The sequence below is a fragment of the Aphelocoma coerulescens genome, chromosome 7, assembly GCF_041296385.1.
Source record: "Aphelocoma coerulescens isolate FSJ_1873_10779 chromosome 7, UR_Acoe_1.0, whole genome shotgun sequence".
In the NCBI taxonomy this organism is placed as follows: Eukaryota; Metazoa; Chordata; class Aves; order Passeriformes; family Corvidae; genus Aphelocoma; species Aphelocoma coerulescens.
In genome coordinates, this window is record NC_091021.1 from 38,482,145 (window position 1) to 38,510,143 (window position 27,999).

The window sequence follows — 27,999 nt, forward strand, 5'->3', positions numbered from 1 at the left end:
GGATGCACAGGGTGACACTGCGCAGGGCCAGGAGCCGGAGATGGATGATCCCCGGGGCTCTCTTTCCCCGCTATTCCACGCTTGGCGGGCCGGGAGCGCCGGCTCGGCCCGAGCACCCTCAGCGCCGAGGCGGCCCCGCCCCCCGCGCCCCCCCGCCCTTCCCGCCGCGCCTCCGCCAATCAGCGGCGGGGGGCGGGGCTGCCGCGGGGCGCGGGAATCCCCGGGCCGCGCTCCCATTGGCCCGGGCCCGCGCGCCGCCGGGCCCGCGCGCGCCGCCATCTTAGCGCGGGAGGCGCGCGGCGCTGAGGGGCGGCCGCGCTGGGGGGAGGCGGCAGCGCCATGAGCGCTCCCGGCCCCGATCCCGCCGCGCCCGGCGCCGGCTCCAGCCTCGGCCCGCTGCTCCACACCCTGGGAGACCCCGCCGCCCCGCCGGGAGAGCTGACGGACGCGCACCTCACCATCGTCAGGTGAGCGCGGGGGGACGCGCACGCTGCCGGAGGAGAGGGGAGCGGGCGGCCTGAGGGCTCGGGCCGGCCGGGCCGGGCGTGGGGAGGGAGAGAGCCGGGAGGGCGATCGGAGCGCGGAGGGGCTGCCCCGGCTGGGGTCAGGGAGGCAGGGCTGGGGACGGCGTGGCCGCGGGGGAGACCGCGGGAGACACGCGGGTCTGGGGGGAGGGAGAGGAGGAAGGAAGAGGGAAGGGAGGGAGGAGTGAGGGAAGGAAGGAGAGGAGGAGGAGGGAGGAAGGAGTGCATCGCTGTAGGGTCTGCGCATCCCAGAGCCTCTTCCCCGCCCTTGGATTTCTTGGGGAATCATCAGAGGTGGCCGAAGGAATGTTGGGAAATAATAACTTTCTTTTAATGGCAAAAAAAGAAAAGGAACTGCATTTCAGCTTTATGATTGGAAGAGTGAAGTTTTTAGTTGTGTTTTTCGGGTTTTGGAGCGGTCGTGCCTTGTTTTAATTGCGTTTCTTTCTGGAAGGTGCTTCTTGCCCATGAGGTTGTGCCTGTACGTGCATCGCTCCGATTTTATCATGTGCAAAGGCACGGTATCTTGCTCTCCGTGTCTCTCTCGAGTCCCCTAGTTCTGCAGTGGCTTTTAAAGCTGTAGCTACTCAGATACCAGATTTTACAGGTTTCTAGAAATAACTGACAGCAAAAAAATGTCCTGTGTAAGTATTAAGCAGCAACAGGTTTCTCAGGTTGTCCTGGATGACTGAAATTAGCACGGTTTGGGTTTTGCTGTAAGAAACTGATAATTAGCGTTTTATGGGATAGTTACGGCTCTCCTGCAAGGATGTTCCTCACATATGTGCAAAGTCATCCTTGCTGGTTATCGAACTAGGATTTTCCTGCGGTGGGGAGCCTGCATTCTGGAGCTGCTTATGAGGAGCGTGCTTTTTCAGCTCCCGTGTTTCTGTTTATCCAATTTGCAGCAGTCATTTAAAGCTTGCCTGTTAGCTCTTAATGTTTTCTAGAAGCTGACCAAAAAGTGAAAGCCCTTGATGCGTGTGTAGATGTTCCAGAAGCAGAAAACGAGTCATTGCTCACTTTGTACTCTAACACAGGATTTTGCTGCTGGGTCAGACCATGTGGTGCCATTTTTGCTGTTTAGCTCCTTCAGTGTTGTGTCAATTTCTTTCAAGAAAGTGCACCGCTGTGTGTCGGAAATTGAATGTTAAGTCGGTTACAATGTGTTTAACCTGTAAATGTTGTTTGTTTCCCCTTCCTCTCCTTACAGTCGCTTGACTGGTGAAGGAGGCAAAGCATTCGCTGCAGATGTCAGGAAACACTTCCCTCAACTCTGCAAGGTGTTTAAGGTATGGTTTTTCCAGTCAGTTCTCTACACTTCGATGAACTAAGATGTATTTTGGTGGACAAGGTCAGTGGGCATTGAAAAACAGATTTGAATTCATTTGTAGAGTCACAGATTCATTAAGGTTGGGAAAGACATCCTAGATCATGGAGTCCAATTTTTAACAGGAATGCAGGGTAGTGATAGAGCAGGAAGGGGGTTTTTGGCAAAATAGGTCTTCCCTGTGATGAGGAATTACTGCAAGAAAAAATAAAATGCAGGGTCTTGGGTGTGTTCAGGCAGTATTGCACAGTCAGCTCTCATCTTCCAGCCAGAAGAGCTGGTGTGTTGTGGCTGCCTTAGAAACACTTCAGAATATGCAGTAAGTGTCAAGGTTTTTTTAAGGATTAATGTAAGGATTGTTTTTAGCCGTTGTTCCCTTTTGTTTTAGAAGTTTAAACACAAATTGGAGAGTCAAGTGATAGAACATAACATACATAGCCAAGGGGGAGAACTTGGGATGTTTAGGACTTACTTCAGTAAGGATGTCTGAATTACTGAGAGCAAAAATGCTTTTCAGCACCTCAAAGTGTTTTATTGATTTGCTGTGTATGGAATTCAGGGAGGATTTCCTGCATGGGTGCGTTTTTCACCAAGTGTTTGCTTTTGTCAGCTTCCCAGCAGTGTTGGTGTTCAGACAATAAACTCAGTATTTCTCAGGTACTTTTCTAACCTGAGATTCCATGGGTTTGGGTTGTTTTTTTTCCAGGCACACATTTCTAGTTCAAACTTGGAGCTCAGTAATGCAGCATTGCAGGCCTTGGGATTCTGCACTTTTAATTCAAATAACACAGCTGAATTATCTGGTAAGCAAAGCAACCTGTGAGTATAAATATATACATCAGAGTTCTTTCTTTATGCCTATCTTGGCATTTGTTTTAATTTTGACCAGGTTTTGTCTCTTATATGAGCAGTATGATCAGTTCATTAATTACATCTTGTACACAAGTCTGGTGATACTTTTTCCTGCTCTCACACTGATTCTGTTGTACTAACTCCTAGTTTCATTACATGCTTTGGTAGCAATTAGTGCAGTAATTAGTTGTGTGGAATTAGTGATCAAAAAGAAATGTTCACGTGGGAAAAGAGTGAAGAGCCTATTTTTAGGGTTTGGGGGTGCACAGTAGTGCTTTTCCATGTGTTCCAGCTTTTACTTGGAGATTTCTGGTGGTTCCATCAAACCATTGAGTGGTTTGAGTTGGAAGAGACCATTAAAGGTCATCTAGTCCAGCCCCAAATATTTCAAATTAATCTAAAGTAATCCAAAATCTTATGACCTGCATTCCTAGAAAGTACTAAATCCCTTTCAACAAAGGTTTTGTTGCTAAAAACTTGAGGCTTTGTCTCAAGGTAAAACCACAGGGTTTTGGTAACAGGGGAGAGAGCATTTTTCCTGTTTGAAACTGGTTCTTTTGGTTCTCCTACTCAATTTTTTCAGTGTCTTCTGCTCTCCTATTACTCAAAATTTCCCCTGATTTCCTGTGAGAATGAGGCATCTCTAATAATGTCTGTGTGGTGTCTTTTTTTTCCTTCCATAACTCATTTTTTTGATCTGTTGATAAATTATAATTTTGTTAGAAAATGTCAGGCTCCAGGAACCACAAAGCCCTGGAAACAATGGGGAGGGAGGGAGGACAAGCAGCTCCTGTACCTTTGTGTGTACATTTGATTGGGCAGAAGAGTGAATGTGTCCTTACATTTCTCTGATTGTGAGATCCTTCACCCACAAAGTGCAGATTTGTAGTAAATCAGACTTTATTAGCCTTGAATTTTAAAGGAACTCATGATTTCTCCATCTGTGTTCCCAGTTGGATGTAAGTTCTATATTAACCTCATTAATTTTTATGTAGTGAGCTACAGTTTTACCACCTTTAATAATAAAATCTCTTGTAGGCCCTAATGTGAATTTATGTCAATGTAGCAGTGAGATTGACCAAAGTGCTGCTAAATTCACTTAAAATCCAAGAAGTTTTGAAGAATTAAATACTTACTCTGTAGTTCTGGTGTATTTAACTAAAGTTGTCTTCTAACTTTATGGATTCTTATAAAGGTAATCCAGATGTACAACATTATTAGTATTTATATATTAATATACTTTCAGCTTTTTGGCTACTTAATTGAGAGAGAAACTGCTCCAAAGTAATGCTGAAGACAATGGACCCTGGGCAATGTTAAGTGAGCAGAATGACCTGGCCTCTAATGACCAGGATTTGAGGGTTTGTGTGTTCTGCTTTCAGCCACTGAAATCCAGGACCTGCTGTCAGCAGTGAACAGCGTTGCTGTGAAATCCTCAGACAAAAACACTCGCACTCGGGCACTTTGGGTCATCTCTAAGCAGGCATTTCCTCCAGAAATTGTGAAAAAGGAGGTGAGTTTCTTCATTTTTCATTTTCTGGCCTCATTTCTCACAGAGAGGAGGCTCAAGAAATTGTTTAAAAGGAGGTGAGTTTCTTCATTTTTCTTTTGGTGGCCAAGGCAAATCCTTGGTCACTCTCCACTCAGTAGCTTTTGAATCTGAAGGGTATTTCCCATCAAATCTGACAGCCAAGTATGAATTCTTGGAAAACCTGAGCCAGTAATTATTGCTTTCCTTGAGGGACAAAGCTGCAGTGTGAGCAGTTGTATTAGAAAGCAGTGAAACAGCACAGGGGAGAAAGGTTATGAATATTGCAGTTTAAAGTGAGACCTGGCATAATCCAAACACAATGAGAAATGAAATGCCCTAATTGCAGCTCCTCATGGAATTATTTGTATCTAGGTGCTCACTCTGCTCTTCTCTTGTTTCCTCAGGTGTCCAATATTCTCTCAACCCTGGAAACAATCCTGACTAAAGGAGAAGTTCAGTCTGTTGTGGTTGAATATGAAGCACTTAATGTCATTATACGGTGAGGGCTCTGCAATATTCACTTGTCATCCTTAATTTGAGGGGAAAACTCTTCATACAAAACCTTAGTGGCACTAAATATGCTAAAGAAAAAATTTTAATGCTCCTTGAGTTGTTTAATATGTTAAGGATTGTTTTCCTCCAGTGTTGTCCTGGTTTTGACTGGGCTAGAGGTGGTTGCTGAGTGCTATGGTTTGGATTTGGGATGGGAATAATGTTGATAACACAACATTAGTTTGTGTTTTAGTTACTGCTGAGCTGTGTTTGCTTTAAGTCAAGGTCTTGGCAGCTTCTCACCCCACCAGTGGGGACACAGGAGCTGGGAGGGGACACAGCTGGGACAGCTGATCCCAAGTGAGCAGGGGATATTCCATGGAATATGGCATCGTAGCTAGATGGGAACTGGGGAACTGCTGGGCAGTGTGTGGGAGCAGCTGCACTGTGCACCACTTGTTTTGTGCATTATAACTGCAAAAGATCACCTTAATAATGACATAACCATTCTGATGCAGAAATCAGACAATATTCAGAGGAAAGCCTTACTTTCATTTTTAATGGCTTTTTAGGAATTATTTCCCAAGTCTCACCTGTGCTTCCCAAGTCGTGTTCATTTTGTTTCCAGAACCTGCCTGGTTGAGAAATTCTCTGCCATTATTTGGGGGTTTATTTAAAAATATCCCCTTGGCAACACATTTTAGTACAATGTTTCCCATAACACTGTTGAGATTCCTGTCTAACTCCAAAGGTAACTTTTTAGGACTGTCACTGTCAGCACATTGTTTTGGTCAGTAGAACTAGAATATTCCAGTTTTATCTTTGTAAATATGTTGAGCTTGTAGCTTTACTCTTGTTTAAGTATGCTCCTCAACTTCTGGCATCTGGTTTGAGCTGCAAATCCACGTGAAAGTGAAATAGTTCTTTTTAACAGTGCTTTTAAAAAGTGCACTGGCTTTTATAAAATTACTTGAAAGGCAGCAATTTTCCTTAGTACAGCAAATTCTCCATAAACTGTGGGGATGAGGTTGTGACTTTGCTGGGTCAAAGGGGACACTTGACAAAGTTCCAGGATTTCTAGATACAGGCTGGTTTGAATATATGCCAGGTATTCCCATTTCTGCCAGGTCTTTTGGTGTGTGTGGGATGGTGAAAAAATCCGGAATTGTTTGTCATGGTGTGCTCCCACAGCTCAGGAATAGGAGGATAAAATCAGAGCTCTGACCAGGCCAGTGTTCGTGGAGTCTGTGCAAACCTGGCTTGAGATGTTCCCAAAACAGTTGGGAGTTGTTCCCAGCTGTGGGGGAGCTGTCTGGGCTGCTGGGAACACCCAGGGATGGCTGCTGTGCAGACTTTCTGTGGGCATTCCTGGTGCATTCCTGTCAGGCTCTCAGCTCCTTTGCCCAGATTGTTGGGATAAAACAGAAAGGACAGCTCTAAAGTCAGTTTGTTGTGCTTTTGGAGAGGTTTATCTGAAATAACACCTGAGCTTTGCAGTTTTTATTAAAATGTCAAAATACAATTGATTAAAAAGTTTGGAATGGTTTCCTATAAATCACAGATTGATTTAGAGCATTTATTAATGATAGAAAGATAATTTGAGTGCCTGAGCAGTCTTGCTGATCTGTAATCGCTATTTTTGGGGTTTGTTGGGTTTTTTTTGGATCCAGCTTAATGGAGCAAACTCCAGCCCAGATGGGAGAAGAGGCTGTGAGGTGGGCAAAGCTGATCATCCCTCTGGTTGTCCACTCAGCTCACAAAGTGCAGTTAAGAGGTGCCACTGCCCTGGAGATGGGAATGCCCCTGCTCCTGCAGAAGCAGCAGGAGGTGGCAGCTGTCACCGAGCACCTGATGACCACAGTGAGTGGCAGTGCTGGGCCTTTGGGCCAGAGGCAGCAGCAGGAGGAATTGGGGGGGTTGGGTGGGTGGGGGGGGCATTGATTTGAGTTCCTGTGCATTGCCAGCAGCTTCTTGATGGCAAAGGTTTTAATGGAAAAATTCCTTTAATAGCAGTGTTAAGTACAGGACCACTGCAAAAAGGTGGTGCCTGGGTAGGAGACGGAATTGGGAGGCCTGAGAGTGGAGATGGAGGCAAGAAAGCAAAGGATACTCAGCATTGTCCATGTCCATTCACATTCCCCATCCTGTTCAGCAGCAGCCCCTTGGTGGTGTTGGTGAAGCTTTTCATGTTCCCCTGCACTTCCAGGACTATGGACTTGCTTGGTTTCTTTATTTTGCCTTTTTCCCTGCTGAAAAACCAGAAAACCCAAACAAACAAGGTGGTGTTTGGGGTCAGAGTGTGTTTTGATTTTAGAGTTGGAGGAAATGCAAACATTTTAGGAAATGGATTTTGATTTGTTGGTTGCTACAGTCAGAATAACAACCATAAACTTCAACTGAAAAGAGAATCAGGTGGTAGCAAATGCTCTGTGGTACAGAGTGAAATCCTTCTGATGTAGAAACAGGTTGGTTGTGTCCCTAGACATGGGTATGAGTGTGTAGTTTTTAGAATATTTTAAATATATTTCTTGTAGAAATTCTGTTTCTTTCTGTCTGCAGAAATTAATTTCCGAACTTCAGAAATTGTTTTCTACAAAAAACGAGACCTTTGTGTTAAAACTGTGGCCCCTGTTTGTGAGATTGCTTGGAAAGGTAAGCAGAAAGGCAGCCAAGAATCTGTAGAAAAGGAGTTTTTACCAGCAGAAATCTCTTAATTCTGAATTTCTTCCTCCTCAGACTCTGCATCGCAGTGGCAGCTTCATCAACTCCCTGCTGCAGCTGGAGGAGCTGGGATTCCGCAGTGGCTCCCCAGTGGTGAAGAAAATTGCCTTCATTGCATGGAAGAGCCTCATTGATAATTTTGCTCTAAATCCAGGTAGATTTTAAAAAGAAATAAAAATTAACCTGAATTGTTTTGCCTGCTTTAATACATAACTGGAAAAAAATACTCTGTTAGTGGTCAGTGCTCTGGTAGATACCACTGGGTATGCACATAATGTTGGTGTGTACATACACATGGTGTGTAGAAACAGATAAAATTCAAGGTTTGGCTTTCTTTGTTGTTTTTTTTCCTTGTTTTGTTTTCTTTTTAAGGCAAGGTGATAGTTGGATCATTTGTTCTATCCTAATTGTTCTGCTGAGGCTGGTAGAAATAGAATAAAATTAGTAAATCGTGTTTTGTAATGCTTTAATCGATCCAAACAGCAATGAAATGGAGAATAAAACATTCTGTATATTTTATTTTGGATGGTGTGGGTTAACTGGACAAGGGCAATGCTTCAGGATTCCAGAGGTGTTAAAAAAAGTTGTTTTAAAGGTCTAACCTAGATCTGGACATGTTTTACGTCTAGCTTGTGTCAGAGCAATATTTTTTACCTTGGTTGTGCTTCTCTGTGTTCTGAAAGGAAAACTCTTTGGTTTTCCTTTTCCTGGGGCAGATGGGAGCTAAGAGAGCAAGCAGGAGGGAATTTCTTCCTGTTCATCACAGAATCCCAAAATGGGTCAGGTTGGGTCACCTGGCCTGACCTCCCTGCTCAAGCAGGGTCAGGTTGGAATTCAGAAAATTTCATTTCAGTCTTGGTATTGAAAAGAAAGACTTGATTTTTCCAGAGTTACTGTAGATAATAATTAGAGCAGTAAGACAGTCTGAAAGGCTGCTGTGTTTGAGTTTTGCAAATTGCCAGTAATTGAATTGGAAGCTAAAATATATTAGAAAAAAGCATAATGGGTTAATCAAATGTTGCTGTCCTGTGATTTAATTATTTATATTGCTTAAAATGCACCTCTTTGGTCCCCCAGACATCCTGTGCAGTGCTAAAAGGCTGAAACTGCTGATGCAGCCCCTGAGCTCCATCCATGTGAGGACAGAGGCTCTGGCACTGACCAAACTGGAGGTGTGGTGGTATTTACTGATGAGACTGGGACCTCAGCTGCCTTCCAACTTTGAGCAGGTAACACAGCTGGGAGCAGCCCTGATCCCTCAGCCTGGGTGGGGTGTGCAGCTCTGTCCCTGCTTCATCCTCCTCTGGTTTGTTACTGAAATACAAACTGCCTCAAGGAACCAGTTTTCACTCATGAGACTTACAGATTGTACAGAAGGAATATTTGGGATTTCCATTCCCAAAATATTGGAGAGCCTGTGGGAATGTCCTGTGAGCATCTCTGAAAATCTCCCCTGAGTGCCATCAGGGATTATAAACATGTTAAATAAGGGCTGGTTTGTCCTTTCACCAAGAAAGGGTGTGCTTTGAAAAGGCTGCTGTAGGAAAACTGAGGAAAAGACCATAAATACTGGGGAAGATAGAAAGAAAAATGACTCAGGTGTTTCATTTCTAGTCACATTGTAAGTGGAATGGACATGTTTCTATCCAACACCTGGATTTCATTAAATTGATCTTCAAGATGGGAGTAAAGGGAGGGAAAAGTATTTTCTTAGGATGATCCAACTGTATTGCATCTAACAGGGATTTTTGTTTAATTAGACATTTCTAATTCATTATAAATACCCAGAAACTCTTGATTTGTGAACAGCCCAGTCTGTGATATTTGAAATGTGTGGTTTATGGCTTGCATGTGTTGTAGCTGTTTGCCCTGAGCTGGGATCTCTCTGCAGGTTTGTATCCCATTAATCCAAAGCACCCTGAGTGTGGATCCTGCTGCTGCATTCCCAGGAACGCCCTCACGCCTGCCAGGCAACCCCAGCTTGGGCTCAGCAACCCCTGGGCAGAAATCAGGTATTGAAACATCAACCTGTTGGCATTTCCAGCTGCATTTCAGCTGCAGAGACTTGTCTGTTCTGTTTATGCTGTTCATGCTTTTTCATTTATAATTATCATTCTTGAGAACAGTGGTTTTCCTGTGTGGTCACTGCAGGGCTCAGAGGTACTGATTTATACTGGGTAAAACGAGGCTGTTCCAGTCAGTATTTAAAGTTTAAAAAGTTGTGCCAACCACAGTGTGAGGACCACTTTTAATGTCCTGAATTGTGTTCTCTCTTGCAAGGGAACTTTGGGTTGAAATTTATTTTTTCATATATGTGCTATTTAAATATGTCCTTTTATTTCTGTAGCATTTTTAGTTTCTGCCTGAATAGTATAAAATCTTGAAATGGTTTGGGGTGAAAGGGAGCTTAAAGCTCATCCCAATCCACCCCCTGCCCTGGGCAGGGGCACCTTCCACTACCCCAGGGTGCTCCAAGCCCTGTCCAGCCTGGCCTGGGACACTTCCAGGGATGGGGAACCTGTGCCAGGGCCTTCCCACCCTGACAGCCAGGAATTCCTTCCCAATATCCCATCTAAACCTACCCAGTGATGATGATCCAGCAGTAATTTTAATACTTTAAATACATGTGAAACCACATCTATTTGAGCTTTATTTCTAAATAGCCAATAAGGGACTCCTGCTTTTTCTTCCCTTTCTGCAAGCTTGGCATCCATGACTTGTGCCATTCTAGACTACTGTAATTAGGAGCCTCAGTGATGTCCTGGATGTGGGGAGTTTCCTGTGTTCCCTTCTTTAAAAGGTTCATCTTAGTCCTGTGAGATCACAACTGAATTGGTCAAAATGTTTTGCCAAGGCCTCTTCAATTTGTGTTCCAGGTGACAATTTCCAATGGAAACTGTTCTGTAGCAGCAGTTACCCCACAAGAGTTCAGTGACTGTGTAACCACAGCTTCCATGGAGATCTGTGTGGCCAACACAAAGTTTGGTGTCCCAGAGTTTGCAGTTTTGGGCAGATTATTTATACTTTGAAAACACCTGGGTGTGGCTGTGATACCTGCCTGCCAGAGGTGCCTTTCAGGCAGCACTGCTCAATGACTTGTCCTTTTCCTGGGAGATTTGGGGCTGGTGGATGTTCCCTTTCCCTGGAATTGTGAGGAACTGTGACTTTTGTCCCTCCCTCAGGTCCTTTCCCGTTTGTGAGCCCAGGCACGCCCAGGATGGCCCTGAACACCAGCACAGCAGGAGTGGTGCTGTTCCCTTCCATCCAGCTCCTGGGAATTGAAATGCTGCTCCACTTCCTCATGGGACCACAAGTTGTGGATTTTGCTAAGCAAAACAAACTGGTTCTTAGTTTAGGTATATGACATTTATTTATTTATTTATTTATATTTAAAAATATTTGCATTATCTCCAATTTTGTCTATTGAAATGATTTAAACATTTAAAACTGTTTTATAAAAATTAAAGATGGTTTAATAAATCCTCTTTAAGATAAGTTGTTTTCATGTTAAATGCTGTAAGTACACATACACTTGATTATTTTTAAGGCATATTTTCCCAGTAAACAGCAAAGTAACAAGTTTATGGAATATGTTTTTTTGTTCTTGTAGAGCCTCTCCAGTACCCACTGATCAGTAGCCCTTCTTTTTTTTGTAAGCATGCCAGCACTCTGATAAATGCTGTTCAGGATGGGTTTATTGCAGTTGGAAAAGAAGTTCCTGGTAAGAACTCAGTGATGCAATTGAAATATTTTCTGGGAAATCAAGGGGGCAAGGGAAATGTGAGAAATCAGCACTTTGTGTAATGTCCTGATGTTACATGAAGTAGAACTGGTCTGACTCTCATTGCAAACTTGAGCTTGGCTTAAATCACAATCTGTCCTTTAACACAGTTTGGGTTTTAGCTGCAATTTTGTGGAATATTTTTATTGCAAACCGAATAAATCCATTGTTACCTTGCAGATTGTTTGCTGAATGTTATCTGGAAGGACATAAATGGATATGTAAAAACAGCAATTGAAGCAGGTAAGAAGTGGCATTTTCTTTAATTTGTCATTGCTCACCAGTCAGAGGTGTTTTGTTTTTTTTTAACTGGACCATAAATTGTTGATGCTTCATTGCTTGGGTTTAGTCTGAATCAATAATTTTATTTTAAAGCAATTTCAAAAGGAAAACAACCCCACCTCAAGTCTTTAGTATTGAGGAATGGAAACATTTAGTGGATTACTCAAAGTTTTTGACTCTGGTGCCTTTTTTTCTGCATCCTTCATTTTTCTTCTTAGTAAACTGTACTGTCTGCAGATGTGTAAAAGTTGTTTCCTATTTTAAAAATGTCCTTTATCCAAAAGGCTTTGAGAGTCCAGAATATTCTTAATAATGAAAACTTCTGTATTGAAAATCTAACTGCAAATGAAGAGGTGTTCTTGGGATGAATACAAAATTCCACAACTTGAAGTGTATCAAAATTTAAGTCCTTAATGAAACAAAGGTGTTTCCATTTACTAATTAAACTTGGAGGTTTTTATTTAAACTGTGGAATTTCAGTTATGTTATGAGCAGAATTGGCACCTGAATCGCTGAAGTAATTGGTAAATGTTTACAAATATACCCAGAATTTTTTTGCTCTTGCACTAGAAGTTCTAATGATGCTCAGAGTGACCATTGCTTTGTTCTGCTCTGACTGGAAATGTTCTTTATTCCAGGAAACAAGAAAGAAAAGCAAGGCTCAGAAATACTGACCATGTTACTCCAGGCCTTAAAAAACACTGTGAGATCAAATTCTCTTCCTGTGCAGAAAATACTGGTAAGTTTTTTCTTAAAAACATTTTCAGATTTAGCAGAATTGGGAACATGCTTCTCCTATGCTTCAAAAAAGTTTGGAGACCTTCTTGATGGAATTTTTATTTGTTTTTACTGAAGGGAATTGTTTGAATTTTGCTTTTATTTGTGGTGTTGCAGAAGAAATGTATTTACATGTATTTTTTTTTTTCTTTTCCCCTACTTAGTCCCTCATTGACATCACTGTCAAGGAGTTGCCTCCAAAAGTACTGGGATCACCAGCTTACCAGGTTGCTGATATGGATCTTTTAAATGTAAGTCTGAATTAATTCTGGGACTTTATTTATGCTAAAAAACGTATTAGGAAGTCAAATTATTTCATGTTCCAGAATGCAGACTTTGTTTCCAGGCCTCACTTCTGAGGAGTAATTTAACTATCTCTAATTAATGAACTGAACCCTGAAATTGCTGCAGAAAAAGGGCTGATATTCATTAGTGAATATCATGTGCTGTGTTCCTTGTGCTGCATCAGAGGGGAGGAACAGATAATAAAATATTTAGAAAATAATCACAAAAATAACCCTGTGGAAAAAAGGCTGAAATGATGCTGAGTTTGGGGGAATGTTGGTTTGGAGAGGAGCAGACTGAGTAGGAAGGAGTGTGCTCCTGGTTGGAAGTTTTAATTGGCAGATATTAAATACATTTTGTTAAATACTCTTAACACTAGCAAACATGAAATATTTGTGGTGAATTTGAGCAGAAGTCATCCAAAAGATCTCTTGCTGCAGCCTGGAAATCAGCAAATCCCAGGATCTGGCAGCAGCTTCAGGTTTCCAGCTTTCCCCTCTCATTTTGATTTTGAATTGACAATTTTTGACAACTTCTAGTAATTGTGAATTTCTGACTCAGAGTTAAATAGAGTTTATAGATACTTGTGTAAGTGAGGCACCTATTTCATGTGATCAGTGCTGTTTGAACCTCTTAAATTTCTCTTCCAAGGGAACTCCAGCTTTGTTCTTAATCCAGCTGCCTTTCCATAATAACCTCTTGGAATGCTGTGTGACAGATGAGAGGTAAGTGGAGCCTCGTGGATATTGAGCCTCCCTTAGAAAATACCACCCAAGTTGTTTTTTCCTCTGATTTCAGCTGGGGGAAAAAAAAAAAAAATCTCTTACCTGTGGAATTTCCTTCCCCAGATTCTTTGTGATTCTGGAAACTCTGGTGGGTTATGTCCTGTCTGGGCCCACCTCTGCCCTGGCTTTCAGTGAGTCTGTGATCTGTGTCATTGACCAGAGTGCAAAGCAGGTGGGGAACAAGGAGCACCTCTGGAGAATGTGGAGTATTGTTGTTAATCCTCTGACTGAGTGGATTAATCAGGTAATTAATTAATCAGTGGCTTTTGGTTCTCTTCCCCACCCCAGAATCCCACAGGAGAACTTTGTATTGAGTATTTATCTTAATGGTTTTTTAGGAATTATGTGTCTTGAAGGGATAGTGAAATTAGATAGCTTGGCATAATCCTGCTGTTAAAAAACATGGGAAGCTTCCCTCCAGAAACTGTTAACTTTTAAAGACCATGGGTTTGTTTGCTTGGTGTGAAAATAAAATAAATCCCCAGATTGGGGTGTTCAGGATGTAATTAGACCAGAGTTTTACTCATGTTAGATGTCTTTAGTGTAATGAGAACCATATAAACTGTAATATTTAAGAGGTTTTGCAGCTTATTTACTAGAAATACATTGGCAGTGATGTAGGAGTTGCTGAATTAATTAATCCTCATTAGACCTAAAATTCATGGAATTTATGAAGAACGTTTTAGGTGCTGTGACTACAGCATCATGTAGTGACAGACACAGGGAATGGCTTCCCACTGCCAGAGGGCAGGGTGAGGTGGGATATTGGGAAGGAATTCCTGGCTGGGAGGGAGGGGAGAGGCTGGGCTGGAATTCCCAGAGAGGCTGTGGCTGCCCCTGGATCCCTGGCAGTGCCCAAGGCCAGGCTGGACATTGGGGCTTGGAGCAGCCTGGGATAGTGGGAGGTGTGGAATGAGCTGGGCAGGGGTTGGAATGAGATGGGCTTTAAGATCCCTTCCAGCCCAAACCATTCCATGATTGTCTAAGTGTTGTCATCACTTACTGCAGCTGAAGGAAGTGGAAGTACCTGAGGCCTTTCCTAACAGATGGGTTTTATTCTTGGAATGAAGTTACTTTGGCATTTAGAAACAGAGCTTTTTATCCTTTGGTAGCAGGATCCTCTTGAACTCTTGAACAGAATATCTGATTTCAAGCTGTGCTTATTACAGTCAGTCAGGAGCAGCCTTATTTGTCATCCCAATTTTGCAGCTTCATTAATCAGAAAACTCTTCTTGTTGCAGACTAACGAGGTGAACCAGGGGGATGCCCTGGAGCACAACTTCAGTGCTGTGTACAGTGCTTTGTTGCTGCCAGTATCCCACATCTTCCCTGCTCAGGGATTCCCACAGGTAACACCAAATGCATAAAATTAATTAGAAAGAATGTGGGGTTTATAAAATCTCTGAACTCTTGGAGCTGACTTCGCTACCATGGTGTACCTACACTGCGCCACAGATTTAAAACCCTAAACCTCCAACTTCAAACCCTAAAGAATGACCTAGCTTTTGACAGAAGAAGAAAACATAAACCTACTTTTCTCTGTGCACAGATATTGATATTTATGAACTTTTTCTCTCTCTCTGTGACAGCCAACTTTGAAATCCTTGTTGCGCACGTGGTCAGACCTGTATCGAGCTTTTGCTCGCTGTGCTGCTCTGGTTGCAACAGCAGAAGAAAACCTGTGCTGTGAAGAAATTTGTGCCAAAATAATATCTGGGCTAGAAGGTGAAACTCCAGTAGTGAGTATAAAACATATAATTTAGCAGATCTCTTTTAAATGATATATAAGAACGTGTTGTAAATTCTAATGGAGTGATTTCTGTAGCGTGGAGTGGTTTGGGTGAGACTTAAAGCTTTAAGAATTCTTTTTGCTGACAGGAGTTGGTAGAGAAATGAAAGAAGGGAGTAAAATTAATTATAAAGCTTTCAATATTCAAATAGTTAAGCAGACTTTAGATTTGTCTTCTGACTAATTAATAATAGTGATTAATGGGTGTCATCATGGTGGTAAATGGGATTTGTGCAGGTGAAATGTGTTTATAGGTGGGATTAACAAATACCACAAACCCAGGCACTGCAATTAGGAAGGAGGAGAAACATGGAACTATCAGCCTTGTACACTGAAATGTAAGGATTTTACTTCTAAAGCTGTATACAAGAGAAAGATTTTGAAAGAATCAGCCTCTTGTTATCGGAATTGCCTGTTCCCAGACCTACACCACAAGGGGAAGGGGTTTAACATTAACTTTGGGATATAAAATCCTTCATGCTTAAAAGTTCATCTGTGAAAAAACACTGTGAAAGAAACAATTAAAAAAAAGGGATTTGAAAACCTGGAATTAGAGGATTGCATCATTATAACTTACCTTGGATGCTGCTGCTGATAAACATCACTTTCAAAAATCAGTAATTACTAAACAAGCAAAACTTGAACAGTTTAAGAGTTCAGTGTGAAGTTACATTGAAACTTCTTTTAGCTCACAGTATCAGTGTTCCTTATAAAGCAAGTTTGGCCTTATTTAGGAGGATTTGGATGGATTGAGGGAGAAAAAAATCAATTTTGATCATCTTTATGTACTAAAAATTAATTGTGCTTTGACTGTAATGGCAACTTAATTGTTGTGCCTGTAGAGGCTTTTCTGGCAACCAGGCTTTGTCCTTGAGCACACAGTGACCCTTGAACCTTAATTTAATTGATTTATCTTAAATCTGACCTCTTCTCCCAGCTGCCTGTCACTGTTTGCTGCTTTAGACACTGTATTTATATCTTATTTATTAGAATGGGAAGCTCATCCTCAGCAGTTTAAATGTGTGTACTGAAAATGGAATTTTATCAGTCTGACCTGATCATGCAGAACAATTTCATCCACCTTTAATTAAAAATTATTTCTTTGCTGTCCTGAGCACCCAACGTGGGTTTTTCTGTAGTTTTTCTCTTTTGAGCTCTGCTGAGGGTTGGTTTTTTTGTTTTTGAGGGTTGGTTTTTTGTTTCTGATGATCTCTGTTTCCTCCTCAGATGTTTTCCATGCTGGAAGGCCTCACCCACCTTGTGTCAGTCATGGTGGACTGCATCAACTTTGCACCCTATGGGACTAAATTCCAGCCAAAAACTAGATGTAAGGAAACACTTGGATTTGGGGGTTTCTGTGTGTGGCTTCAAGAGTTGCTTAAAAATTAGAGTGTAGGAGAAGACAAAAGGGTCATTGTGCATAAAATATTCTTTGTTTTGTTTCCTATTCCCACTTAAAACTGCTAAAGCTGAAGAAATAATTTTCAAAAAAGCATAATTCAGTAAAAAGGTAATTAAAATTTTTCTGCTTCATGGGAATTTGTTAAAGTAGTAAAATGTAGTGTTGGGCTACTGAAGGAAGGAAATGCTTTAATTGGAAATGCTGATGAGGAAAAACATAATGTAAACTTCGCTTCCAAATAAATAAACTAATAAAAATTTATATTTCTCCTTCCCTCCTGTTCAGTGCTCCAGAATTTGCCTATCAGGTGGTATCTGAGGAGTGGTTGCTGTTTCTTTTCAAGTAGGCATTAAAACCTTAAAAGCAGAGTCTGACCAGCCATAAATATAAATGAGAAGAATAGAAATCAGATAAAATTATGCATTAAGAATGTCTTTAATTTGTTAAATAAATTTTTAAACTAGTTATAGATAGGTTTAGTTTGGGGATCGAAGTTCTGCCTCTCGTGCAGACTCAGTGTTCAGTTGAGTTTTGTTTTCAGGCATGTTGGTTAAGGAAAACATGGATTTTTTTAACTGAATTTTTGAATATTAGCTCCCCAGACACCCACAGATTGGGCTAAGAAGAAAAAGGAGCCCCTTGGCAAGCTTGCCTCTCTCTTCAAGCTCCTGCTGATGCTCCTGAACTCTTTCCATGAGTTCAGCTCCAGAGAAATCCATTCAGAATCCCTGATTTCCGTGGGGCCTTCCCTCCTGGCTGCTCTCCACACCATCATCAGCCACATCTCGCTGCCTTCACTCATTGGCACCACGTTTGCCATTTTTTCCAAGCCCTTGGCAGTGTTTTATGAAAAAACCAAGTGAGTATTGGAAGGCTGGGTGGGATTTTGGGGTGGGGAGTACTCTGGGTGCTCTGTAGTTGTGTGGGATGGAGCTCGGGGGTTTGCAGGGCTTCAGAAAAGCTCCGTATTTCACATTTTTATCTCTTCAGAGTGACTGTGTTGGCATCTCTGCAAGGCTGAAAGGTTTGGTTTCTACCTGCTGGGAATTTTCCCTGGAGGGAAGTTATTTATTAATAGAAATTTATTTTCTAGTGGGCACTGCATAAAATTTTCTAGGAAATAAATGATAATTACTTGATGCACCCTCAAATCATAATTTTTAATTTTTAAGCAGAAGGAAATACTGAGAAAAACTTGGCTTGGTGTTTTTTCCTGAGCATAGTTTTCCTTGGATTTATTAATGAAAATGGAAAAGTTGGTTTTTTTTTTTTTTCCTCTGAGCATCATTTTTTTAAGATTTATTGCTGAAAAAGGAGAAGTTGGATAAATATTTTTGAAGGAAGACATGTGGGAGCAAATAAAAATTTGGGAACCTCTTCAGCTTGGAGGACACAGGTTTATAAAATGAGTTACTGAATGCAGTTTCCTCACACTTTTCTGGATAATTGTACCTAAGGATTTATGTATATGGAATGTATTTATTTCTCTGGAATTGCTTAGTGATGCTTCAGTATTTTAATGCAAATATTTCAGCTTTTTAATGCAAATATTTATGGGGCCTGGGAAATGTGTTTGGGGAGAGCATTAAGAAGGCAATTAGAAGTTAAAAGTTAAAGCTTTAATTCTAAATTTGTACTAATTACTCATGACTTTTGCTTTAATTTCTCCTAAAGTCAGCATATCCATGGAATTGATAGGATAATCTGGGAAACTCCATCAGGAAATTGTTTAATCCCCCAACTGAGGCTCATTTCACAAAGTGGTTCCGTCAAGTTGCTCACTAAAACACGTGTGCAGTGCTTGAATGGATGATGTGTGAAATTTTGGTGCTTGGGATAAATGAAACAGCAAAATATGAATTTATTTCATTTGTTTTGGCAGGCTCCCTGAGGTACCCAAAGTCTACAGCAACCTTAACAGCAAGGTAAATTTGCTACAGAAATCACTGGGCTTGGGGAAAATGGGGGACACCAGAGTTCTGCCATTCCTCCTGTATTAAAAAAAATACAAAATATGATGAGGGTAGAGATTTAATTTTTAAGTTCTTTATTTTTGAGGGGAGGAGCAATCAGCTCTTGGACTTTATGTGCTGTCACATTTCAAGTTGTTTATTCGTGCTCTAATAATAAACTTTTAAATAAGCTTTAAATTCAAATATTGCAAACTTTATGTGAAAAGTTAGATAAGAACCCCTATTTTTTGTTCTCCCTGAGCTTGAGAAGCTGCTGGCAGAGATCCTGCAGTGCCTGCAGTGTCACTGCCCGGGCTCCTGTGACACTGAGCTCCTGCAGCAGCTCTGCCCCGTGCTCTGCGTGGGCTTCCAGCACAGGAACAAACAGATCCGCCACCAGTGTGCCCAGCTCTGGAACTCCACCTTTGCCAAGACCTCCTCTCTGACTTACCCCGAGGAATTAAAGTAAGAAACAGGTTTTTATGATTTATATCTTTCCAGGAAGAGCTCTCAAGTTGTCTTTTATCATTCTGAGTCCTTGTGCAAGCTGGGGGATCTTTCTGTTGCAAGCTGCTGCTCTTTTTCTGCACCTTTTCCCCCTCCCATAAATATAAAATTCTTTTTTTTTTTTTTTTTTTTTAAATTTTGTTGAGCAGATCTGTGTTAAGCCAAGCCAAAAAGAAAATCCCTCTGCTGCTGCCTGGTTTTGAAAGCATTGAGATGTCTGAGGAGTGCAGTGGCCCCTTCTCTGACACGGTAAATATTTTGTTGACCCCAACAGGGATTTCAGGGGAATTGCTCAGCAGGGAGTGAAAAGTCACTTGGGATTTTTAATATGATTGACCTGCACTGGCTTCATGTTTAGAATGATAAACTGTGCTGGGTTAGTCAGAAGACTCAGATGGTTCTTACCACTTCCTGCATTGCAAATTTGGGGTTCTGTGAATTTATTTGAAATAATTAATTTTTTAAGTCGTCCTCTACATAATTTAGAGGAGATTTGGGAATGAGGGATGGTTTTATTCTAGAAATTAACACAGGGTGGGTTTTGTGAGCTTGAAATTTCTTCTCACAGTGCATTCATTGTGTTTTTATTTGAATAGATGGAGAATTCCCAGCTGGATGCAAAGATCAGTGGAATGGAGGTGAAGGTGGGACAGAAACGAGATTCGATACTGGCACAGACGAGTGAACCAAGAAATGATGGCAAAGACAAGTCCAGCAACCTGCAAGCAACACCTGCAAAGGTAGAATGTTCCCAGAGAGGTGCCCTGGAACCAAATCCAGGATCTTCAGGACAAAATCCTGAGTTTGGGGATGCTGCAATACTTTTCTTTGCAACTTCAGCTGCCCAGCACACTCTGATTTAATATTCCAAGTTTTGGGGAGGGGTCAGGCTGGGTGGGAGGATGGGAGATAAAAACCTCAGCCCTCACTCTGGCTGGAGCTTGTGACAGATTTGGGTCTTGGTGGGTTTTGGGGTTGGCAAATCCCTCACAGGACCTGTTCCTTCAGGAATTCCTGATTTTCAGTTCCTCTCTTGTTCCTAACCCAGGGTTTGGGTTTTTTATCTTTCTGCAGTTGAAACTAGAATTTTCATCTCCTAAGACTACAAGTGAGATGCTTCTGGAAGAGGAGAAATCTGTTGATTTTGTGTTTATTCCTCCCGAAACAAAACCAAGAATATTGACAGAACATCAAAAAGAAGTGCTAAGGTCAAAGAGGTCTGTCTGTTACTGTTTTAAACTTAATGTGAAATGTCATTCATTGAGTAGCTGAGCTTGACTTAACTTCAGTGCCTGTTTCTCACAACTACCACAGGTAATTGAGTCTTGTTCTTCCATAAGAGTTACTAAGTTTAAAGCTTAGAGAGTTCCTTGCTTTGCAGTTTTGAAGCAACCAAATTATTCTTGCAGTTGTGTTTCCTATTTTGATTAAATCCACTCTCTCTAGTCTGTTTGGATTTTGAGGATTTGGAGTTTAGATTTTTACTTTGTGACTTACTTGCAGTGTGAAATAAAAGGTGTCATTTTTCATAAATCAGGGAAATGAAAGGATTGGGTAAAACAATCTGAGGAATGGACTCCTAAATTTAAAGAAAAATCTTGAGTCAGCAGCATGTCAGGAGTTAGGATATTCCCCAGACTCATCTTAATTGCAACGGGATCTTTAGAATGATCCTCTTTTTAATGTGAGAAAATAATATTGGAGTGGTTTTTGTGCTTAGGCATCAAAAGCAGTGTGAGCAGGACTTGTGTGGCTGGAACTCCTCTGGTTTGGGTAGTCAGGTGTTGGTGAATTGTTTTTCAGTGGGATCCCAATCACAGCTTTTATTCCCCAAAAATAAAGATTTAATGCAGCTGAAAATAGTGGCCTTAAAATACAGAGATCATGAATTCCAAAGAAGAGTCTGACATCCCATTCCTGGTTTTGTTCCAGAGTTGATATTCCTGCCATGTACAACAACTTGGATGCATCACAGGACACCACCTCATTTTCCCAGTACACTCAGAGCCAGGAAGATTCTTTGTAAGTAAAAGTGCCCAGTTCTGGTCCCTGCAGGTGTCTCCTTTTGCACCAACGCTGATTCCAGTCATTCTCTTTTAGGGAAGTGCCACCTTCAGTAGAAAATGCCAAAGAAGACACTGCAAACCAACCTCAGGTAATTTCCCATTGTCTGATGGTGATTAAGGTACCAGAGTTTCTGCCACAACATGAGGGCTTTTGTGGCTTTTTTCCATTCTCAGCACCAGGTGAGAGGAAATTTCACACCACTGCAGTGCTGTGTTCTGCTTTCTATCATTTATACCTGGCAGGCCCAGTCACTGGGTATTTGATTTCAAAATGGGAGGATTTATGTGAGCAGTTTCTGATCACTCATGTGCCTGTGCTGTCACAATATTTTATTGGTGTAAAAACCGTAAATCCTGAATTCCTTTTGGGGAGGAACTGGCTGAACAACTGCTGTGCTGACTGTAGTGCCAGTCAGACTAGGTAAAATACAAGCTTTTAATAAAAACTGGGTTAGTAGCAAGTTTATTCATATCTCTGGCAAAACGTAACACATTTTTTGGAGTTCTTTGTTTTGGGATTAAATGTTTTTTTAAAAAAAGTGTCTTTTATAACTACCAGCAGATAATAAATAATTTGAAGGAAGGGTGGTTAGAAAAACCTTGTTGGGTGTGTTGTTTTCTGCTGCACCAGAACTGTATTTGAATATTCTGTTCACAGGACAAGTACAACTATTTCATTATATTCCTAGGACAAATATTTTGCTGTTTATATTTTGGGGACAGGAGGAAAAGGCAGGGAGTGAAGGATGTCAGTCAGAGAAGAGCCCAGCCTGCAACAACAAGGGGGAGTCCAAAAATGAGACAGCTGAGATGATCCCAGAGGAAACATCAGTTGGAGAGGGATTGGAGACAAGTGCTATGGAAGCAGCTCCCGAGGAGGCCTCAGTGGGAAAGGAGAACACCTCAAATGTCAGCAACAGCGAGGAGGAGTCCAAAAGTGAGACTGCTGAGATGATTCCAGAGGAAACATCCATTGGAGAGGGCCTAGACACAAGTTCTGAGGAAGCAGCTTCTCAGGAGGCCTCGGCAGGGAAGGAGAACACCTCAAATGTCAGCAACAGCTCAGCTTCCAGCGACGTCATCTCTGGCACCCCCCAGCCCGTGAGCCGGCGCCAGTCCTTCATCACCCTGGAGAAATTCGGGGCTGCAGAGAACAGGCCCTTCAGCCCAGCCCCCCTGAACTCTGTGTTAGAGCTCTCTGGGAGTGCTGCTGGGGCACAGGAAAACACCAGTGGCAGCAAGGCCAGTGCTAAAGCAGAGAAATCTGGAGAGGAAAATAAAAACCCTCCAAATCCCGAGGCTGACGCGGGGGTCACGCCGATCCGCAGGGTGACGCGCCGGCAGAGCAGAATGGAGCTGCAAGGGAACAAATCCAAGCTCCTGAGCAGGTCAGAGGAGTCCCTGGCCTCTGACAGCCTGGAAAGCAGTGCTGAGCTGTGCCTTGCAGGGGAGGACGTGGAGCATGTCCTCCTGAGCCAGTCCCAGGCTCTGCACTCCGCGGAAGCAGACATCAAAAAAGCCGAGGATACAATCGCAGAAGTGGAAAAGGCCCAGGCACTGGACATGGACTCGAAGGAAAACACCCCCCCAGACACCACCAGCTGCTCTGAGCAGGCCCCAGGGGATGACAGCCAGGTGCCACAGGTGTCCCCTCACCAGAAGCAGCTCCGGCGTTCCTCCAGGAGACGCCCAGAGACTGTGGAGAGCTCCTCAGGGAGCCAGGAGAAGGAGGATGGGCTCCCAAAGAGAGACAGGAGGAAAGAGGAGGAGAAGGCCGGGCAGAAGAAGCTGTCACAGGGTAAAGGTGATGGATCCCAAAAGCAGAAAGGAATTCCTGGGAAAACAACAGAAGTCACAAAAGAGAGCAGCCAGCCTGAGAGAGTGGCAGAGGACTGGAGCTCCAAGGACTCTCCTGCTTCCCAGGATGAGGATGGGAGCAGAGGTGGCAGGAGGGCAGAGGATTCCCCCAGGGCTGAGGGGGAAGCTCAGGCCAGCCTCAGCACAGCAGGGCAGAAGGTGGTGGAGCGCCCACGGTACCACACCAGGAGATCTTCCCAAGGTTTGCTCTCCAGCATAGAAAACTCCGAGGCTGACAGCTCTGAGGCCAAGGAGGGCAGCACAAAGAAGAAAAAACACGTAAAAGTGAGGAGTAGAAGCAATTCTCTTGAGGGTAAAGTGAAAGAGGGGCAGCCAGGGAGCCGGAGCCTTGAGGTGTCTCCTCAAGGGAATGAAACTAAGAATTCACTGGAAGCAACTAAAGATGAACCTGAGGTCAGCAGCACTGGTGCTGCAGTGCCAGCTGAACCAGGTGGCCTGGAAATCCAGGTAATTCCTGCAGCTGCTGGAGAAGCTGTGGGGTCTGGCAGCTCTGAGAATCCCGGTGCTCTGCAGGACACCAGCCTGGAGCAAAACAAGGGTGATGCTTCCATGGAGTCACTGAGCAGCTCCTGTGTGTCTGACCAGGATGGGAGAGCAGCAGAGGAAAACCAGCAGGAGGAGAAGCAAACCAGCAAGGGGGACTGTGCACCAGCAGCAAATGTTTCAGGTGCTGAGCCCTCCTCTCTGCAAAGCCCTGAGTGTCCAAGCAAGAGAAGCAAAAGGGTGAAAAAAATCAAGAGCTGTGATTGCTGCTTTAAAAAGCCAAAGCAGCAGGTGACTGAATTCAAGGTCATAGAATTAAAAAAGGAGAAAACTGAGCTGGAGGAGCCCCAGACCACCTCGGCTGAGACACCTGTGAATGTTTCTGGTCACTCAGATTTGGAGGAGAGCTTGGCCCTGGCTCCTTGTGCAATGAGCACTCCATTGCACCCTCCCAAGGAACCCAGCACCTTCAGCGTGGAAAGCCAGGGTATTTCTCTGGATAACCTGCAGGGCAGCAGTGTGGTGGTGGAGGAGATTCCAGAGAATGCAGAGGGTTCAGCAGGTGAAACCACTGAGTCCATAGAGGAAATAAAGGAACCTGCTGAGCTGAAGGAGGAAACAGAACAGGTTCTGCCTGAGAGTGCTCCAGGAGAGCCCAGGGAGAGCTGCCTGGACTCAGGGGACCAAGGGGAAGAACCAGCAGCTGCAGAAAAGGAAGAAATAAATGAAAATGGACAACTCGAAGAGGTGCCCCAGGAACTGAATGCTGACAGCAAACCTGAGGAAAAAGAGATGAAGGAGCTAGAGGGAAATCAGGAGGATAAAGGAGAAGCTGAGAACACTGCAGGAGAAACTTGTGGTGTTGCAGATGAAGAGATGAAGGAGGAACCGCTGGAAACTGAAATAAAAGTGGCTGAAAACGTGGCCTTGGAAAATGTGAGTGTGGATTCCCCTCTGAAGGTGGAAGGGGACCCCTCAGTGCAGGTGACTGAAAGCCCCACCAGCCTCCAGGCTCGCTGCACGTGGTCCCCCTCAGCCTCCCCATCCACCAGCATTCTGAAGAGAGGGGTCAAAAGGAACCAGGAGGATGACTCCCTGTCACCTGCTAATAAGGTATCCCATGGGAATTGTGTGATACTGGGTTCAGAACTGGGATGGGGTAACTGTAATAGTTCCAGATATCTTGAATTACTGGTTTCCACTGTGAGTAGTCTTAGAGAAAAGGTGATGTTTGGGTTTGGAATGTGCCAGCACTGACAGGTTTGCATTGTGAGGGGTTGGGTGAGGGGTTTTATTTTGAAACTGAGCCCCAGAGTCTGTTCTGCCTGGATCACTGCAAAGCCAGGATCAGCATGCTCAGGGTCATCCACGTGCATGTAGAGATTCCTTTGGGAATCCTTCCACTCTGTCCTTGGCTGAAATATTTCCTGTGTTGTTCAAGAACTTCAGTGATTCCAAACTGAATTTTTTCATCTCCTCAGACTTCACCAGGCTGTGCTGGGTTGAGTTCCCGCTCTAAAACCTCCTTCTCTCCTCCTCAGATCCGCCGAGTCTCCTTTGCAAATCCCATTTTTCAGGAGGGCCTGGCAGATGACATCGACAGGAGGAGTCCTGTCATCAGATCCCATTCCTCCCCCTCTTCCAGAAGTCTTAAAACCCTCTCTAACATGCAGGTAAGGGGAAATTCTGTTACAATATTCTGTGTGTCCCAAGCATTCATGTATTTACATGAGTATCATGGTTTTAGTGCATGTCTGTAGTTAATTACACACAGTTGTAAAAGATGAGGCTCAGAAGTGTAAAAATCAAAACTGCTTTAGCCTGACTCATTTTGTTACTCTGAACTCAAGTGAACTCTGAGGTTTCAGGGGCTAAAATCTAACTATTAACTGAATTCCTACTTTTAACTGAATTCCTACCACCCTGAGATATTTTTTTCCTCTTTTTCTATCCAGCACATTACCACTCCAACCAAAGGATTTCTGTCCTCAGGATCTCGTACCCTTAAATTTAAGAGCTCAAAGAAGTGTTTAGTAAGAAGTGCTTTGGTTCATGTTTCTCTTCTATTTTTTTTTCCCTCTATTCAGTGTGTGACAGTTAATTTAATACTTCCCCTGTGTTATCCCAGATCACAGAAATGGCCAAGGAATCTCTGCCATGCCCTTCGGAATTTGTGTATCCTGCCTTGGCTGGCTGCAAAGCTCCTGTGGATGTCATTTTACCTCAGATCACATCCAACATCTGGTGAGTGGCTTGTTGCTTTTGAAGGTGGCATTCCAGTAGAAACCGAATTCTTACTGAACCTACAAAACCAGAATTTTAACCAGAATTCTTTAAAAAGAGTGGGGTTGGTTTGGTGAGGGAGAGACTTGACTCTTGGAATTCTTCAGGTACTTTTTTGAAGACTGAAAAGCTCCCCAGGGATGGAGACTTTGTGCAGGGCCAGGAGTTGGATTGATGATCCTATGGGTCCCTTCCAGCTCGGGATATTCCCTGATTCTCTGCCAATAACCCATTTTCCCTCCCCTGCTGCAGTGCCAGGGGCCTGGGGCAGCTCATCCGAGCCAAGAACATCAAGACCGTGGGAGACCTGAGCACTCTGACAGCTTTGGAAATCAAAACTCTCCCCATCCGCTCTCCCAAAGTCTCCAATGTCAAAAGAGCTCTGAAAGGATACCATGAACAACAGGTAAAATTGAATTTTAGCACCCAGGAAGCCAATACTGATGGAATTAACTGCAGGAGGAATGATGTGTTTTTTCCTTCATTAAAAATAACACTTTGAAACCTAATCCCTGCTTGTCTCAGTACCACAAATTCAAGATACAGATGAGCTGGTTAAATTATTAACAGGAATAGTGATTGGATTATGAGGCTAAAATACATCTCACCATGTAATTTAATGAGTTTTTTCACTTCAAAAATGTTTTCTCTCCCCAAAAAATGCCCAGGTGAAATCTCGAGTGTTGGAGGAAAGCACAGTGCCTGAAGAGGCTGAAAAGCCTGGAAATGATGTGGAGGAGAAATCTCTCTGTGGAGATGAGGAAAAACTTGCAGCAGGTACCTGCTGGTGGCTTTTTGCTTGGGACTTGGAGGGTTCTTCTGTCTTGTCTTCATTCTCTCCTGGTGGGAACACCTCATCCTTTTATTTTTGAGTTTTGTTTTATTGTTACAATAATGATCAAACCCAGCAAAACTCACCCTAAGGAAGGGTAGCTTGGACTGCCTTTGCTGGGAATGTTTCCCGTGGAATAAATACTTTGTAGGCTGCTTGGGGATGTTACTTTGTACAAAAGCAGCTGGAATTCTGCTGGATTTTCCTCCACTTCTCTCCTTTCCCTCCTTACAGATTTGGTCGACGCAGCCGCCGCCAACAGCAGCGAGCAGCCCCCGGCAGATCTCCTGGGGCAGATCCAGGCTCTGGCTGCTCAGCTGAGCTCCGAAGATCTCCATGGCTACTCTGGCAGGCAGCTGTTTGAGATGCAGGAGAAGCTGGCAGGGATGGCCTCGTGCATCCTGAGGAACCTGCAGTCCCGCTGGCAGTCCCCTCCCCACGAGGGCCCCGAGTAGCTGCTGCCCACAGCTCAGGAAGGAGGAGTTTGTGCCAACACTTTTCCCCCCACTTGTTTTCCTTACTGCTCAGTTACTCCTTAAACTCTGCATTTTGTGCTATAGGAGATTTTTTTTTTTAACACCTCCATAAAGTCGTTCTCTTTTTTTTTTTTTTTTTTTTTTTTTTTTGGGTTTTTTTTTTGGTTGGTTGTTTTTCCCCCCTGATCTGTGGGACTGTTTCCTCCCTGGCAGAGGTGTTTGTATTGGATTGCTATGCATCTTTCTTTCAGGCAGTGAAAGAAAACCTGACAAAGCTGTGCAATAGCAAAGACTGTGAAAACCAAACCAACAGAGTAATTAAATTATTTTTTCAAATCCAAAGTGTTCTTACTGCTGCAAACTCTTGCTGTGGGGTAAGAGCTGGAGCTGGCAGCTCTGCTCCCCTCCTGCCCCAGCTGCTTCCTTTGGAGCTGCTGAAACTTTGACAGCACATGTGAGGTAAGCTGGGCTTAATTCCTTACAGCAGGAGCCTGGGATTTGTACTGGATCTATTTTTCCATGTATTTTTGTACTACTCAGACTAAGGAGTTCTAAGCAAATGTGCTTGTACAGGAGAAAGACTCTGCAGAGCCTCCCAGGCTTTGACCCATGTCCTTTGCTGGCAGCAGTTCTCCTTGTGGGAAGACTTTTTTCCATGGGGAAATGGATGGATTGGACAAGAGCTCTTTGTATATTGTGTACAGACTCACAGCAGATGTTGGGTAATAATTTATGGAGTTCTAATTGCATGGACTGCATTGCTGCTTCTTGGAGATCTTCAGCCAGAATTCCCGGGTTTTCCTCTGGAATTCTGATCTGTATATATTGTACTGTAGCTATCCAGATGGTTGTTTATTGAAATGAACTGCTGCAGGTGGTTTTAGAACTATTACATGGGCAAATAAAAGAGCAAATAGTTCCCAAATTTGTTCATGGCTTTGTGGTTTGGTGGTTCTGGTTTTTTTCTCTCT

General features: G+C 43.2%; 1 protein-coding gene across 2 annotated transcripts; it reads left to right on the forward strand.

Annotated features, from left to right (window-relative positions):
- The first annotated feature begins 287 nt into the window (after window positions 1-287).
- On the forward strand, window positions 288-27,953 carry RIF1 (replication timing regulatory factor 1). Of its 2 annotated transcripts, XM_069021332.1 has the most exons (35): window positions 288-467; window positions 1,738-1,816; window positions 2,561-2,657; window positions 4,089-4,219; window positions 4,642-4,736; window positions 6,400-6,589; window positions 7,289-7,381; window positions 7,466-7,604; window positions 8,528-8,679; window positions 9,342-9,462; window positions 10,633-10,806; window positions 11,061-11,171; window positions 11,412-11,474; window positions 12,152-12,252; window positions 12,455-12,541; window positions 13,227-13,300; window positions 13,424-13,604; window positions 14,602-14,709; window positions 14,950-15,099; window positions 16,377-16,476; window positions 17,146-17,410; window positions 18,434-18,476; window positions 18,766-18,968; window positions 19,160-19,259; window positions 19,607-19,750; window positions 20,085-20,227; window positions 20,943-21,032; window positions 21,111-21,165; window positions 21,800-24,550; window positions 24,979-25,110; window positions 25,393-25,470; window positions 25,566-25,681; window positions 25,973-26,126; window positions 26,389-26,497; window positions 26,787-27,953. In XM_069021332.1, the coding sequence occupies exons 1-35, from the start codon at window positions 340-342 to the stop codon at window positions 27,005-27,007; spliced, it is 6,978 nt and encodes a 2,325-aa protein (XP_068877433.1). In that variant the 5' UTR covers window positions 288-339; the 3' UTR covers window positions 27,008-27,953. The 2 variants fall into 2 exon arrangements, with proteins under 2 accessions (XP_068877433.1, XP_068877434.1); XM_069021333.1 differs by lacking the exon at window positions 25,393-25,470.
- The last annotated feature ends 46 nt before the right edge of the window (window positions 27,954-27,999 follow it).